The sequence below is a fragment of the Bombyx mori genome, chromosome 19, assembly GCF_030269925.1.
Source record: "Bombyx mori chromosome 19, ASM3026992v2".
Lineage (NCBI taxonomy): Eukaryota > Metazoa > Arthropoda > Insecta > Lepidoptera > Bombycidae > Bombyx > Bombyx mori.
In genome coordinates, this window is record NC_085125.1 from 10640451 (window position 1) to 10656464 (window position 16014).

Consider the following 16014-nt stretch of genomic DNA (forward strand, 5'->3'; position numbering starts at 1 on the left):
TATTACATAACATTAAGTTTGATTAATAACACCTCTGACATTTCTCAAATCGCTGCAATAAATTATTAATTCTTTCATGACATCTATTGATAATCTAAAAATTAAATGGCAGTTTCAATGTTAGTTTCAATGTGATAATGCGTTAGACTACTAAAGGGTTTTTCATGAAGAGCGCTCCCCTTAAAAATAAAATAAAATAAAGCCGTTTAAGTGATATTGGCACAATTTTAATTTTATCTTAAATTCGTGTATTCGATGACATTATGTATGGAATTTAATTTCAAGTGGGGCAGCCGTTGTAACTATACTTATAACCAAATTGTAACTATACTGTGTAACTATATTAAGACCTTAGAACTTATATCTCAAGGTGGGTGGCGCATTTACGTTGTAGATGTCTATGGGCTCCTGTAACCACTTAACACCAGGTGGCCTGTGAGTTCGTCCACCTATCTAAGCAATAAAAAGTAAAAATTAAATAAAACTATATTTAGATACTACATAATATGTATTTAAGACTGTTACATAATATGTATTGAAAGCAACTTGACGACTGTGAATATAATTTTCTATACTTTATTGTTTTTTTTTTTATGATTGAGAGATTACTGGTGGCCCGAAGACCTTTCCAGTTTCACCAGGACAGGTGGGCGAGCAAAGGCTCAGCCAGGAGGGGTGTGATTTGCTAACAACTGCCCGAGCGCCTCCGAAGGAGACCTAACAGCTCAAGACCAATTGCTTCGCGAATGAATCTACTACCGGATCGCAATCGCGACCCGCTGAGAAGATCCGGCGAGAAACTCAGCGGGCTGATGCATGGGTTAGGTTGCACCGGGATCCCTAAGCCTGCTCCTAGTATTACAGCTGAAGGCGTCTAATGCAAAGGTTATTGGATCTGATGGATCCGTAAGGACATGTCTAGGGCGTCGACGGTGACTGGCTCCTGCGTGATCAGGATTCGGGGGTAGTCAGCGGCGGCAACGATAAAGCGATCATCATGACGCATAGCCTTATCGAAGTACCGTTCCGACGCTGACTTCATGTATTTCTGGATAGATTCCAGGCCCAGGTCGTCGTGTAGGTCAACGTTCCTCACGAACCACGGAGCTCCGACGGCTAACCTGCAAAAGCGGGATTGTAGAAATTGGAGGGTGTCTATGTGTGTGCGGGCCGCGTGAGCGAACACCACACTCGCGTAAGTCATGACGGGCCTTATGCAAGTTTTGTAAAGTGTCACCTTGTTCCGAAGGGACATTTTACTCCGCTTACAGATCATGGGATAGAGTCTGCCGAAAATAAATGCGGCACGGTCGCGGACTGTTTTTATATGCGGGTGGAATGTCATGGATGCATCCAGGGTGACTCCCAGGTACTTGACCTTCCTGGCCCAGGGTATAGGTTGGCCGAATAGGGCGATCGGGGATGTGATATTTCTCCTCCTAATGCGTAAGGAAATAAGCGGTGAGTTTCCCCTTTGAAATAACACTGCGGTGCTTTTCGCTGGGTTGATGTCTATGCGCCATTTTCGGAACCACTGTCCTAGGGCTACGACTGCGCTCTGAAGCTTCTTCGCAATAAGGGACTTATTTCTACTCAAATAGTAAACAGTCGTGTCGTCGGCGAATAAAGCTAACTGGGTCGGCGGCGACCGGGGAATATCGTTGACGAATAAGCTAAATAGGAGAGGCGAGAGGACAGAGCTTTGCGGGATTCCAGCCATGAGAGGTCACGACTTTATTATGTTTAATCTTAGTTTGACAGGCATCCGTGACGAACGAAACGTGAAACGAAAATAATAAAAGTGAGATTGAACCATTGATATATATATACATACTAACTACATATATTCTGTGTATTACATGTATATCGATGAATTGAACCGTAAAAGTTTTATTAAATACATGTGCGAAAACCTAAGAATATGTAATCATTTTATAGTGAGTGTCATCATGTTATATTGAGTGGAGTGCTCTGAGTAATTGTTTGAGATGATACCATTATCTCGTTTCTACCATCGCACTGCCCGCCACCGGAATAAAGTTCATCCACACTACCTGGAGCCACTGCGTTCATCCACAGTGCGTTTCCAGAGATCTTTTGTGCCACGTACCATCCGACTTTGGAATGAGCTCCCCTCTACGGTGTTTCCCGAGCGCTATGATATATCCTTCTTCAAACGAGGCTTCTGGAGAGTACTTAACGGTAGGCAGCGGTTTGGCTCTGCCCCTGGCATTGCTGATGTCCATGGGCGACGGTAACTACTCACTATCGGGTGGGCCGTATGCTCGTCTACCCACAAGGGCAATAAAAAAATTACCAAAAAATAGCCAGCAGTTGACCTCTGTAAGTAATAATTAAAATATTTGAACTCCTATGTGTTACTGAATTAAACAATAAAATCCAACTGCATTAAAAATGCTGGCTAAAAAGAGAACTAAATTGCATTATTTTATTTCTTTGCAGTAACTAACAGTACTACAGCAACTAACATCCAATTTATATTTGATTTGGTTGACTATTTTTAGTTTTTTTTTTGACACCACTGACTATGGATAAGTAAAAATGGACAGAGTACTACAAGTATTACTATACTACACTCACAACTAAGATGAATCTAACTAATAACACCTCATATTTTAAAAGGTTCAGAGTCCTATGTGCTACAGCGTGCTGAAGAATACGTGAGATATAGACGTAGACGAGATATAGACTGTATACACGATGTGTCACCGCCATCATTGAGACTACTTTAATGATATTTTCACGAACGTCATACGTGTCATTAATCGAACTTAATTTTATGTAATATTGATGGCGCATGAAGGGTAAGCCCTAAATCATGAAGATTATCTAAAATCCAAGTCAAATTTGACTGGCATAATCAATCAAATGCTTATTAACGGCGATCAGTGATCTTCAATTCTTTGATAACAATTTCATATAAAATGTCGTACATTGAAAAGAAATGTACAGTTTCTGTAAATACAAATCGGTGAGTAGTCTACAGTCTACGGACTAAGTTATGGGCTTTAGAATAGCACCAAGTCTTCTCTGTCCTTGGCTGCTGTAAAAGCTGACTAAAGCAGTGACCGGTAAATGGGTGAATATTGCGATCAGCAATCGCCATTTATCGGTGGTCGGGCATACTGTAAGACCTCATGTCTATAGTAGAATTGTTTTGTCCGTGCAGTTTGGGTCATAAAACATAGTCCGGCTAGGGCGGTGAGCATGTTGCGCGGGCGCAACTCCATTATCGATAATTTAAATGAGTCATCGAAGGCAGGTACATGGCGGCGGGGTGGTATATGAAGGGTGGTGAGACATTATTATGTTATGAGTCATTTGTTGTACCTGCCTGTAAAGTATAGTACATATGTCGAAGAGAAATGTGATTTTGTGCATTCGCTCTCTGAATTTCTTAAGTGACACAATGGCTACTCTTTTGTTTTGTACCAAAACGGCAGAATTTATTCAAATATTTTGCTTGTTGGCAAAAATATACCAGCACAAGCACGTGTTATTATCAACAATGTGTTAAAATTTTTCACTGAAATGAGAATAGATCCCGAAAAGTTACAGTGTTAATTTCTGTCGTTCTCGTTAACTTGCTGCGGCGATATGTAGTGTAAGTGTTCGATTAGTGATTTATCACTAACCTACAAAATGACAAAACTAAATACACTATCTATAACGCTTATCGACAACAATAATGCGCATCACTATGCCCGTCCATAAGGCTCGTGAGTGGAAGAGAGAGCGAAATACTCCCTTCACCGGTCCGATTTTTTATGACCCAAACTGCACGGACAAAATAATTGTACTATAGCTCACTTTATGCATTTACTTCGCAAAGCACTCTGTGGTACGACTTAAATGGGAAGAAGGGTGGTTTTAAAAAAAAAACGTAAATTCAGCCTCATATCTCAATGTGGGTAGCATCATTTCCTTCTAGTGGTTCTCCAAGGGTTTCTAAGGGCTCCGGTAGCGCTTTACAAAGGTGGGCCGTGAGCGTATTCACCCATATATATATGTACACAAAAATAGCAATAATTTTCGTTGATTGCACGAGAAATGTATTTCTTCAAGATGTGTTTTTAGACGTTCGTTTTATTTAATTTCAGAAAATGAAAATCTTCTTATCCTTTGCTGCTGTCGTAGCTGTGGCTGTGGCCGTCCCAGCGAATTATGAACCTATCCACGTTGGACCTGCTCTAGTTGACACCTACGAACCTATCCATGTTGGACCTGCTCTAGTCGACACCTATGAGCCTATCCATGTTGGACCCGCTCTAGTTGACACCTATGAGCCTATCCAAGTTGGACCCGCTCTAGTTGACACCTACGAACCTATCCACGTTGGACCTGCTCTTGTGGATGTTGACAACTACGAACCCATCTCTGTTGGACCCGCCATCGTCGATACTCCCACCACCCAGAGCACCCCACTCGTGCAGATCATCTTGAACATCAACCAGGCCACCACTGCTTCTGCTGTTGAAACCCCCGCCTATAATCCTCAGCCAGCCGAGATTGTTGAGAAGCCTGTGGCTCCCACTCCGGTCATCGTCGCTTCTCCCATCATTCCCGCGCCCGTCGTAACTTTACCCGAGATCCTCAACTAAGTGCAGTTTTAGCTTTAAGTGCATCATTTTAGAATATAAAATAAAATAACCAGAATAACAACAAGACACAAAATAACGAGTTTATAATGTGACAAATAAAGAATTTTAATATTTTATAATATTGTTATTCTCATTTGCGTTGGTGATGATTATTTCCTAAGTACAACAGCAGCGTTTCAGCTCTGAGATGTAAAAGGTATGTGATGTAGCCAGGCGATGTTTGAAGAACCGAATGTGAACAAACTGTACTACAAACGTCGTTTGTTACATTGCAAACATCGGCAATAACAATGTTATGGTTTTGTCATAGACTGTAGTCATTTTTTACCTCGCTTACTGTGGGACACCGTCTGGATATGTTGCGATTGATACACTGAGATCATGAAAACCATAATTATCCCTACTGTCTGATCTGGCGGATGGTGACCCTGATTACTTTCTGGATTCGTATTTGAATAGCCATACTGGTGGTAGGACCTCTTGGGAGTCCGCACGGGTAGGTACCACCACCCCGCCTATTTCCGCCGTGAAGCAGTAATGCGTTTCGGTTCGTAGGGTGGGGTAGCCGTTATAACTATACTGAGATCTTAGAACTTATATCTCGAGGTGGGTGGCGCATTTACCTTGTAGATGTCTATGGGCTCCAGTAACCACTTAACACCAGGTGGGCTGTGAGCTCGTCCATCCATCTAAGCAATAAAAAAAAGTAAAAAAATACAAAAATAAAAAAATAAAAAAAAGCCAACAAGGCTCCGTTAAAGGCATTAGGGATTTAGGTCAAAATGTTCTAGTCTCGCGCTCGAAGTAGCCGATGCCAAATGCGTAAGATGTGAAAATTCCAGTATTTGAAAGAGTTTTTAGTGCTTTTGAAGACACACATGCACCTAACTTGATGGTTAACGGTCACTGTGGCTCACGGACGTTAGCAACGCTAAGAGCACAGCTCACCGCCTAAGCACCTTATTCTGCGACCAGTGACACAGGCATGTCTCTCTACAACCTATAAGTAGAAGATAATAAGAAGTAAGACACGTCATAGTTCATAGGAAGCACCATGAAAAGAATTTCATCTCGAACGAGCCTCACGACCGTGCTTAATGACCGTCCGAACAGCCCAGTTCTATTCTTCCATTCTTCTATCTTCTGTTCTACTATAGTCTATAGCAGTGGTGGGCAAAAAAATTTAATGGCAGGCCACAAAGCTTAACAATTCTAGAGGAGGGCCAGAATTATAGAACAAATGCATTTTGTATTAAAGCTTTTTAATAAACAAAATACCTTTTACTATTACGCCTTTTTAAACGTGTGAGACGTGAGGCGTGTGATAGATAGGTGAAAAGAATGGTTTTTTTCCAATAAATAAACTAATACCTGTGACAGACTGCCGAGATAATTATAATGATGGCAAGTTAATTATGAGTTAATGAAAGCTCAAAACACCCCTGAAGAATTGAAGCTTTCATTAAAAAATCGAATTTTTTTTAATTATAAACGTCAGATTTTATTTTACGCGCCAAAATGCTGACTAGAATGCTTAGGATGGATGGACTCTCGGCGGATGGACGGACTTAACTACTACCGCGGGCCGGAGTTGGCCCGAGGGCCGTACTTTGCCCATCACTGGTCTACAGCTACGAATTTGGAAAAATTACTGTGACACTGCTCAAAATATCGATTTATATCAAGCAACATAATAATCTCGGAGGTTTGCAGAGATAGTCTTTGGATTTGTGCTGGTATAACCAAAGCAGCCTTCTTAGCAATAAACAAGCAAGCCAGTCTCCAATAGGTTGAATTGAACTAAATTAAATTAACCCATTAGTAGACCCGCCCCAGGAAACTCTCCACTTCAGACACAAGTATTGAGTGCCACTCCTGCATCACACTCCAAGAGAAACTCAGATGGCCGGTTCATCACGCTTCTCTTGAACTGTTAACGCATAAACGTGAATGCCATCATAGATGTCATCCATGTGCAAGATTTAAAGCATGGTGTATGCCCTTGTGCTGCCATTAACGCTGTTTTTTCACAAGGCCACATACACTCAAAAAAATTCCTGGAACCAATTTATCTATTTTTTTTTTTTTTTATTAGGCTCACAATACACATCACAAGCTAAAGATACATAAAAAACACAAATAAAAAGAAACAAAATCTGGCTTGCAACATAAGTTATGTGCGCACAACAAATCTCAATCATTTTACTATAAATTTTTATCTATACTAATATTATAAAACTGAAGAGTCTGTTTGTTTGAACGCGCTAATCTCAGGAACTACTGGTCCAATTTGAAACATTATTTCAGTGTTAGAAAGCCTATTTATTGAGAAAGGCTATAGATTGTATAACATCACACTAAGACCGATACAAGCGGAGCACCAAACTATAACGTTTTTTATACCAACCAAATTTGTTCAATTATTTGTGAACTATTCCACACGGACGAAGTCGCGGGCAAAAGCTATTTATTATTATATTTATTTAAAATCTTATCAATATAATACAATTTTTTTTTAAATGGTATTAAAAAAAACACGTGTGGCATTCGGGGACTACCGCGGTAAAGCTATTGCATAGCCTTTTTTATCAACTTATAGAATTATAATTTATATTTATTTATAGACAATAATAATTTAATATTAAAACAATAATAAAATAAGACCACGCTATTTTTATAAACAATAACAAAAGCAAAACATTAACTGTCCCTTTCACACTAATAAGTTAGACCGCGCGACAGAGAGATAGATGGGCAGACTTTTCATGATGCGCATGCAGTGCGACATCACGACGCGCGCTTATTCACAAACTCTTCAAATGCGCAACGTGTGATTGTTTCCCGAGCGCTATGACATATCCTTCTTCAAACGAGGCTTGTGGAGAGTATTAAGCGGTAGGTAGCGGCTTGGCTCTGCCCCTGGCTTTGCTGAAGTCCATAGGCGACGGTAACCACTCACCATCAGGTGGGCCGTATGCTCATCTGCCTACAAGGGCAATAAAAAAAAAATGTGTTGAACGCGAGCTACATGGTAGGCGGAGTGGGGGATATTAGGTTTTATTTTCGTTACGGAATTTCTTGCTTCGGTCGCCGCGCTCAAAGCCCGGCAATAAAAGCTATGGAATAGCTTAAAAAAGAAAATAGAAACACTATATAAAAATAGATTGGCGGTGTCTACAACACAAGCCGCCAGCGGATAGGACTCCAGAGTGAGAAACCTCCTCACAATACGCACAGTGTCGAGGATAACTGCCTTCTGTATCAGGCCAGCTGGATAACGAAAGTTTCTTAGGTGTTGATCGAAACATTTCGCTATCAAACCGTGTACCGTCTATTATTCGTTATTATTATTATTATGCATCTTTACTTCAGTAAATAAACCATAATATTTAAGTTAGTAAGTATTACTTATAATCTATGTTACTAATTTTTTTTTATTACTTATTTAGATGGGTGGACGAGCTCAGCCCAATTAAAAATCAAACCCGCAAAATTATAATTTGCGTTATTACTGGTGATAGGACCTCTTGTGAGTCTGCACAGGTAGGTACCACAGCCCGGATTTTTTTGCCCTGAAGCAGTAATGCGTTTCGGTTTGAAGGGTGGGACAGCCTTGATACTAAGACCTTAGAACTCATATCTCAAGGTGGGTGGTGGCATTTACGTTATAGATTTCTATGGGCTCCGGTAACCACTTAACACCAGGAGGGCTGTGAGATTGTCCACGCATCGATGGATAAAAAAAGAAAAAAAAACATACACAAAAACACCGAAATTATCTAAAATCGCTTTTATTATAAATAAAAAAGAAATAAGAACTGGACACACTTTAAACACTTATTGTAAGTGATAGTTTTAATAGTCGGTATATGGTTTGAAAAAAATAAAAATTATATCAATATTCTGTTGATGACAATGTTGATGACCCAAAAATAAATAAGTAAATAAATTAACAATGAAATATTGATAATATTATTATTTTACATACACAAATAAATAAATATGTACATAGAAAACATCAATAAATACTTATGATCAAAGCATTATAAAAAATTATGCCAATCAGAGATTTTATCCAAACACAAATTAAATGTCTGGGCAATAAAAAATAATTTCTATCAGAATTTTTTGTTGCAAAGCAGCAGTATTGCAATGCCTATAAACTACATATATGAATCGCTTTAGTGTGACGCGATCTCTTCTTAGATATTTATGCTTAGATGTCTAATACGATTAGGTAGAATCAAAATCATAATTATGTATTTAGGAAACCAATAGTACAAAATAAACATATAATATTTAAAAAAATAGCTAAAACAATAACCAAACATGTTTCCACCATCAAAATCACATTTAAGTAGAAAGTGAAAAAAAGAAAAAAAAAGAGAAATTTAGAAAATTAAGTTTACACAAAAAGAAAACAATATATTCAACATTACCTCCATAAGTACAAAAAAGATTCCCCAAAAAGTATAAATAAATAAACGATTAGGTATTATAACTATATAACGTATATAAATTACACCTTTTTTTTATTGCTTAGATGTGTGGACGAGCTCACGGCCCACCTGGTGTTAAGTGGTTACTGGAGCCCATAGACATCTACAACGTAAATGCGCCACACATGCTTCACGGCAGAAATAGGCGGGGCCACGGACTCACGAGAGGTCCTACCACCAGTAATTACGCAAATTATTATATAATTTTGCGGGTTTGATTTTTTATTGCACGATGTTATTCCTTCACCGTGGAAGTCAATCGTGAACATTTGTTGAGTACGTATTTCATTAGAAAAATTGATACCCGCCAGCGAGATTCGAACACCGGTGCATCGCTCGATACGAATGCACCGGACGTCTTATCCTTTAGGCCACGACGACTACAAAACTTATATGGGATAGCGATTTGCCATGGATTATAAATTCCTAATGCGAAAAATCATAAATTAGAAAATGAACACACGTGATTACTTGCTACAATATTATAAGTTATCTTGCAAATAATACATTAACACGTTCGTAAATACATAAATTATCCGCTAAGGAGGATTAACGTGCAACAATGATAATTAATATCTAAAAAATAGTTATCTAAGATAATTTTTAGTCCTGATAATAGTTTATGTATAAAATAAAACAAAAATTAATGAATGGAAAATTATTTCTACATTTTATTAATAAACAGGTAAAATAGACCACGAATTGAAATCAATTTTAGGTATTTAGAATTCAAAAGCATAAACTACTGTTTATTATTTTTTTTATTTTTTTATTGCTTAGTTAGATGAACGAGCTCCCGGCCCACCTGGTGTTAAGTGGTCACCAGAGCGCATAGACATCAACCACGCTAATGCCATCACCCTTCAAACCGAAACGCATTACTGCTTCACGGAAGAAATAGGCAGGGTGGTGGTACCTACGAGTGCGGACCTACAAGACGTCCAACAGTAACAAATACTATTAGAATTTACATTTGGCTATTTTATTATGAGGGCCTTTTAATTGTTTATTCGGTAGGCAGCGGCTTGGCTCTGCCCCTGGCATTGCTGAAGTCCATGGGCGACGGTAACCACTCACCATCAGGTGGGCCGTATGCTCGTCTGCCTACAAGGGCAATAAAAATAAAAAAATATTCATTTAAGCATTTATGATCTAAGAAAGCTCTGTGTAAACTTAACTCCAACCGTTGTTATTTAAAAAAAAGTCAGAAATTATTCCGAAACACTCCAATACGAAATAGGTAGGTAATAGACCATCTCTGGTCTGAAACCGGTAAGTTTTTTTTAATTACCTATACAAATCACGCAAGTTTTAAGTACATAATTGTTGGGGCGTGTACGCAGCCGAACTATGGAAACATGACGGTGTATTTAAAGAAGATGCGAAAAGCAGTTCATAAGCATTAAACAGGTTTAAGATAGGGATCCACGTGATTCGTAAATCTCAGAAAATACTTGACATTTTCTAAGGCATGGCCTTAAAAATCTCCAGTCCCGTAGAGATGAGAGATTGTATCTACCTCTCCACTCTCAAAAATCGTCCTAGCATCAACATTTTAGACGGTAATCATGTGAAAAATAACAGATAACTCGGGAAATGAAATATTAAATTGCAAAAATAAAACAATCAAATGTATCAATATATTTTTGTGTCAATTTTATTCGTACAATTGAGGTAATGCAATGCCTATTATTATTGACATTGCATTTGAGCAAGTTGTATCACAGTTACTTAGTTGAGCTCCTCAGGGAGGGTGACGGCAGGAGAGGGTATGATGGGGGTTCCAATGATGACGGGGGCGACTGGGATGGGGTTGATGGGAGCAACGATTACGGGCTCAGGGACAATGGGGCCTTCTTCAGCCTCTTCGGCGATAATAACGGGGTCGGGTTTGACTTCATCAGACTCGTCAACAATGACGGGCTGGGGAATGATAGCTGCATCAGCGCCTGGCTGGTTCACGTTCACAATGATCTGAACGAGAGGAGCGGGCTGGCCTGGTGCGACTGGTCCAACGATAACAGGGGAGGGCACGATTGGCTCAGTGACAGCACCACCGTCGGGAAGAGGGAAGTCGATGATTTCGGGTCCGAAGACAGGCTCCTGTATGGGGTTGAGAGCGACGAGGATTTCGTGCAGATGCTCGAGAAGGAGAGCAGCGGTGGCTGGGTCTGTGCTGGGGCTGTGGATAGCGTCCAGAATGGCTTGCAGCTCAGCATTAGTCTCAGCGGGTTTGATGGGGCTAGCGGCAGCCACAGCTACGATAGCAACGAAAGCAACGAGGAATTTCATTTTTAGCTGAAAAAAGAAAAAATATATTAAAACATCTGGCTCCTCCGTACCCATATCAATTCTTTTTATTGCTTAGGTGGTCGTTCCCCGCGGCTCACGGCCCACTTGATGTTAATTGGCTACCGGAGCCCATAGACATTTACAACGTAAATGCCGCCACCTAACTTACCTTGAGGTATGAGTTGTTAGGTCTCAATTTTCACAGTACGACGGCTATTTATCAACAATTAATTTTTGATCGGAGAACAGAATAGTGATAAGTAAAAAACGAAAAATAAACAGTAAAAAAATTACTATTCGAACGTTTAAAAAAATTACGTCTGACAGCTAGAATTAGCATACTGATTATTATATTATTAATAATATGTTTACTCCATAAATTGTACTTACATACTTTTGTTTGCTTGCAATGATCAAACTGATAGAATCGAAATGAATACGACTTATTTTATAGTATTTGGAACATTGCGTCTTATCATTATGAAATTAAGAAACATACCCAAAAAATTTATTGAGCTATTATTTTTATTAAACCTTTTTATTCCCAATCGTAAATGATATATGTTTGTTATCTATTATATTGTAAGTCAATATAACATTTTTCTAATATGACATGTACAGCTTTGTCCTTTGAGTTCGAGATCATGTCACAATAACAAATTGTTGCGCAATTCATGTTTGATTGGAGGGCATTGACCAGCGAACTTAGAAAAATGAGACCAACGAATTTATGTTAATTTCTAATAGTAGCTCACGATGCTAAATAGGGATTTACTGCCTTCTGTATCAGGCCAGCTGGATAACGGAAGTTTCTTAAGGTGTTGATCGAAACTTTTCGCTATCAAACCGTGTATCATTTGTTATTATTATTACAATTATTTTTTTGTATTGTTTTTCTCGAAATATTCAAGACATTTCAGTATAATGAAGATCACGGGCCTATGCCAAGTGAGCTTCATTTTCTACTTGCAGAATATTTAAGTCTTCCTGCAAGAATTTACGGACTATAAGGCATGTGTTTAATAGTGCGGCTTTTTGCATGGTCATGTACGTGTTCTCTGCTATGTCTAATATTTTTAAAGATTAGGGTAGGTGTTTAGGTTTTACGCCTGTACTGGATAGCACCAGTGGCATAATGTAGACTTTGTTAATTTTCCAGATTCTCAAAATTTCTTCCTTTAATTCTGTATATTTATTTATTTTTTCTGTGATGGTTCTAAGGAGGCTATGTGTATTGGATACTGCTATGTCAATTATAAATACTATTTTATCCTATTTATCAATCAATGTGATGTCCGGTCTATTGTTATGGATGGTTTTGTCTGTTAATATGGCTCTGTCGTAATATAATTTGTGTCTACTGCTCTCCAGTACAGGTTTCGGACTATATTGGTAGTAAGTAGTAGGGTGTAGTTTTATCGGGTATGAGCTTTTGTTATAACTAGTTTTGATGTGTGATATTTGATTATGTCGATGGGTGTAATCAGTCTAAAGTGGGGCAGGCACTTGTGATGTGTTGTATGGTTTCGGGTTGACGGTGACATTTTCCACAGTTGTCATTTTGTACACTAGGGTCTTTAAATATACTAGTGGTCCCCCGCATTAGTCGAAATTCGAACATTATAATGATTCTATTTTCAAAGACTATTAAACTTCGCTAATCAACCTATTCTCAATTTAACTACATACTTTAAGCAATAACAAAAGTTTTACAGTAAATAAAGAGTATATATATGTGTGTGTCAAATACATGGTAGTGTGTGTAATTGTTTTTATTAATTTAATGGATTTTTAATGCACAATTAAAAAATATATTAGCATTCTGTATTTCTCCTCTGTATTCTCTATAAGTGTGGGAAATTTCATACTCCTCCGTCCGTACAATTTTCGTAAAAAGGGGTACAAAGTTTTTGCTTCACGTATTAATATATAGTATATTTTCTGTCGTTTTTGGTGTTAATAACCTGATCCTGAATTGCGATCATGAACCCTTTTGTTTCAGGGAACAGGGATCCGACTTTCAGTCATATATTTAAGGCGTCTAAATCAATATGGTCCTGTTCAAGATCGTGTAAATGTCTACCATGTAATTCTTTCCTACGCCAGTTGTTGATTTTATTAGTTTCAGCAGTTTTTGATGATCCAATCTGGGTGTCTCTGGTTTTTAGATTTAGAGGTGTGAAGCTTTTATCTGCATCTATCGTGGCTAAATAAATATTACTGGTTTCGGCTTTATTGTAAAAGAATTTACGTAGATTATTACGTAGATTTGGCCTTCCCATATCAGTTCAAGATCAATAAGCCCCCTACCCCCTTTTAATCGTTTGACAGATATTCGTTCAATAGCAGATTTCGGATGCAAGATATTGTGTTTGGTGAGTATCATTCTGGTCTTTATTTCCAGTTGATTGATGTCTGTTCGCGACCACTTAATAACTCCAAAAGAATATGTCAGCACTGGAATTGCATAACTATTTATCGCTTTAAACAGATTTTTTGAAAATAGGCACTTTTTGCATATTTTGTTAAGTCTACGTGTATATTCTTCAGTAAGTTTATTTTTTATCTGTGTGTGATTGATAGTTTTTGATTGAAGGATGCCTAAGTATTTATACAAATCAACAGTTTCCATTTGCGCAAAATTAGTTTCACTATTGTCATTTATGACTTTACCTTTTTGTACGTGAAGTGTTCTGCATTTATCTAATCCAAATGACATATTTATATCTTTACTAAACTTTGTTTGTTGTTAATTGTATGAGCCGCTTTAAAGCTTTTTCAGGTTTTGAGAATAACTATAGATATAAATATCATCCATGTACATGAGGTGGCTAATTTCTGTATCTGTTGTCAATTTGTAACCGCTATTTTCACTGTTCAGCAAATGTGACAAAGGGTTTATGATGAGGCAAAACCACAAAAGGCTAAAGGAATCTCCTTGGAATGTACCATTCTCGATCGGGATTTCATCAGCGCTAATAAATTGAGCGCAGTTTGATAAAACGAGCCTGGTCTTCCACTCGGTCATGGTATTCTCCAAGAAAGTTATGATTGTTGGGTTAATTTTATAGATCTGTAAAATTCGAATGACCCAAGAGTGCGGTACGCTATCAATAGCCTTTTTGTTATCAATCTAGGAGAAATGTATTTCCTCTAAATGGCTCCACCGGTTTTCTTCCTCCTTAATTCAGTCTGCTCTATTATTATGATCTTTTTGTTTTTTTCAGATATCAGTCCAGTAGTTTTTAAGGTCGTCTGGATTAGGTAGATTTTTTTAGATTTTTGTTGGTTGTCTGGGCTTCTGGGCTTGGCGCTTTTTTTTTTATTGCCCTTGTAGGCAAACGAGCATACGGCCCACCTGATGGTGAGTGGTTACCGTCGCCCATGGACTTCAGCAATGCCAGGGGCAGAGCCAAGCCGCTGCCTAACGCTTAATACTCTCCACAAGCCTCGTTTGAAGGACATGTCATAGCGCTCGGGAAACACCGTGGAGGGGAGCTCATTCCGTAGCCGGATGGTACGTGGCAAAAAAGATCTCTGAAAGCGCACTGTGGATGACCGCAGTGGCTCCAGGTAATATGGATGAACTCTACTCCGAACTCTACTTCTGCGTTCTTCTTTTACTTTGTAACCTAAATTTTCACTGATCACAAATGCACTACAATATATTAAAGTGTGGAGTTCTGTTATATCTGTATCTATTGAGATGTACATATTTACCTAATATTTCTTTGTTGAAAATGTGACTAACTGATATAGTTTTTAATTTCTTTTAGTTTGGGTAACTTTGGTCTAGCTGTCGGGTCTGTTCCTGTATACAAGGTTAGTGTAGTCTCCATATGCTTACCATTTGATTTTAAAATTTATTATTATTATTATTATTTTTACTTTCTCAGCTTGCGCTGGTAGTACTTTAGTGACATTTACGGACTCGCTCAAGTAAATCTCCCGATTTCTTGAGGTTGGCTAATTAAGTGTGTTCTACTATTGCATTATGTGGTTGATCATCTGTTTGCAGAAACTTTCCTACGATATTGCACGTGTTTAATATAGCAGCTTTTAAAAAAGTATGTAAGTGTTAGCTTTCAGGTCAAGGAGCTTCAATATTATTATGTATATTTACTTCAGTAAATCAACCATAACATTTTGTTAGTACCTAAGTATTACTTATAATCTATGTTAGTAAATTAAAAACCTAACACATGACTATTAGATTTTTTGACTTCCGGCTTTCTTACATATGTTTTTTTTTATTGCTTAGATTGGTGGGCGAGCTCGCAGCCCACCTGTTATTAAGTGGTTACTGGAGCTCATAGACGTCTACGACGTAAATGTGCCATCCACTTTGAGATATAAGTTCTAAGGTATAGTTACAACGGCTGCCCCACCCTTCAAACCGAAACGCATTACTGCTTCACGGAAGAAATATGCAGGGTGGTGGTAAGTACCTACACGTGCGGACTCACAAGACGACCTACCAACAGTAATAAATATTATTAGAATTTACATATTGCTATGTTTATGTGTATGCTATATTATTTTATACATAATTAACATTACTTGTCTGTTAATTGTTACGCTTAAACCACTGATCAAATTCT

At 38.2% G+C, this 16014-nt stretch overlaps 2 protein-coding genes across 8 annotated transcripts; one reads left to right on the forward strand and one right to left on the reverse strand.

Annotated features, from left to right (window-relative positions):
- The first annotated feature begins 2869 nt into the window (after window positions 1-2869).
- Window positions 2870-4741, forward strand: LOC101740440 (uncharacterized). 5 transcript variants are annotated; one of them, XM_012694057.4, is made up of 2 exons: window positions 2870-2992; window positions 4122-4741. In XM_012694057.4, exons 1-2 carry the CDS (start codon window positions 2966-2968, stop codon window positions 4620-4622), a joined length of 528 nt encoding a protein of 175 aa, XP_012549511.4. In that variant the 5' UTR covers window positions 2870-2965; the 3' UTR covers window positions 4623-4741. The 5 variants fall into 5 exon arrangements, with proteins under 5 accessions (XP_012549511.4, XP_062530057.1, XP_062530054.1 ...); XM_062674073.1 differs by having other exon boundaries at window positions 2970-3148; XM_062674070.1 differs by having other exon boundaries at window positions 2974-3997.
- A 6011-nt stretch (window positions 4742-10752) lies between these two features.
- On the reverse strand, window positions 10753-12173 carry LOC101740574 (uncharacterized). 3 transcript variants are annotated; one of them, XM_038017771.2, is made up of 2 exons: window positions 11804-12173; window positions 10753-11419 (listed from the first exon to the last, which is right to left on the reverse strand). In XM_038017771.2, exon 2 carries the CDS (start codon window positions 11411-11413, stop codon window positions 10853-10855), a length of 561 nt encoding a protein of 186 aa, XP_037873699.1. In that variant the 5' UTR covers window positions 11414-11419; window positions 11804-12173; the 3' UTR covers window positions 10753-10852. The 3 variants fall into 3 exon arrangements, with proteins under 3 accessions (XP_037873699.1, XP_062530051.1, XP_062530052.1); XM_062674067.1 differs by having other exon boundaries at window positions 11808-11921; XM_062674068.1 differs by having other exon boundaries at window positions 11583-11846.
- Window positions 12174-16014: the final 3841 nt, after the last annotated feature.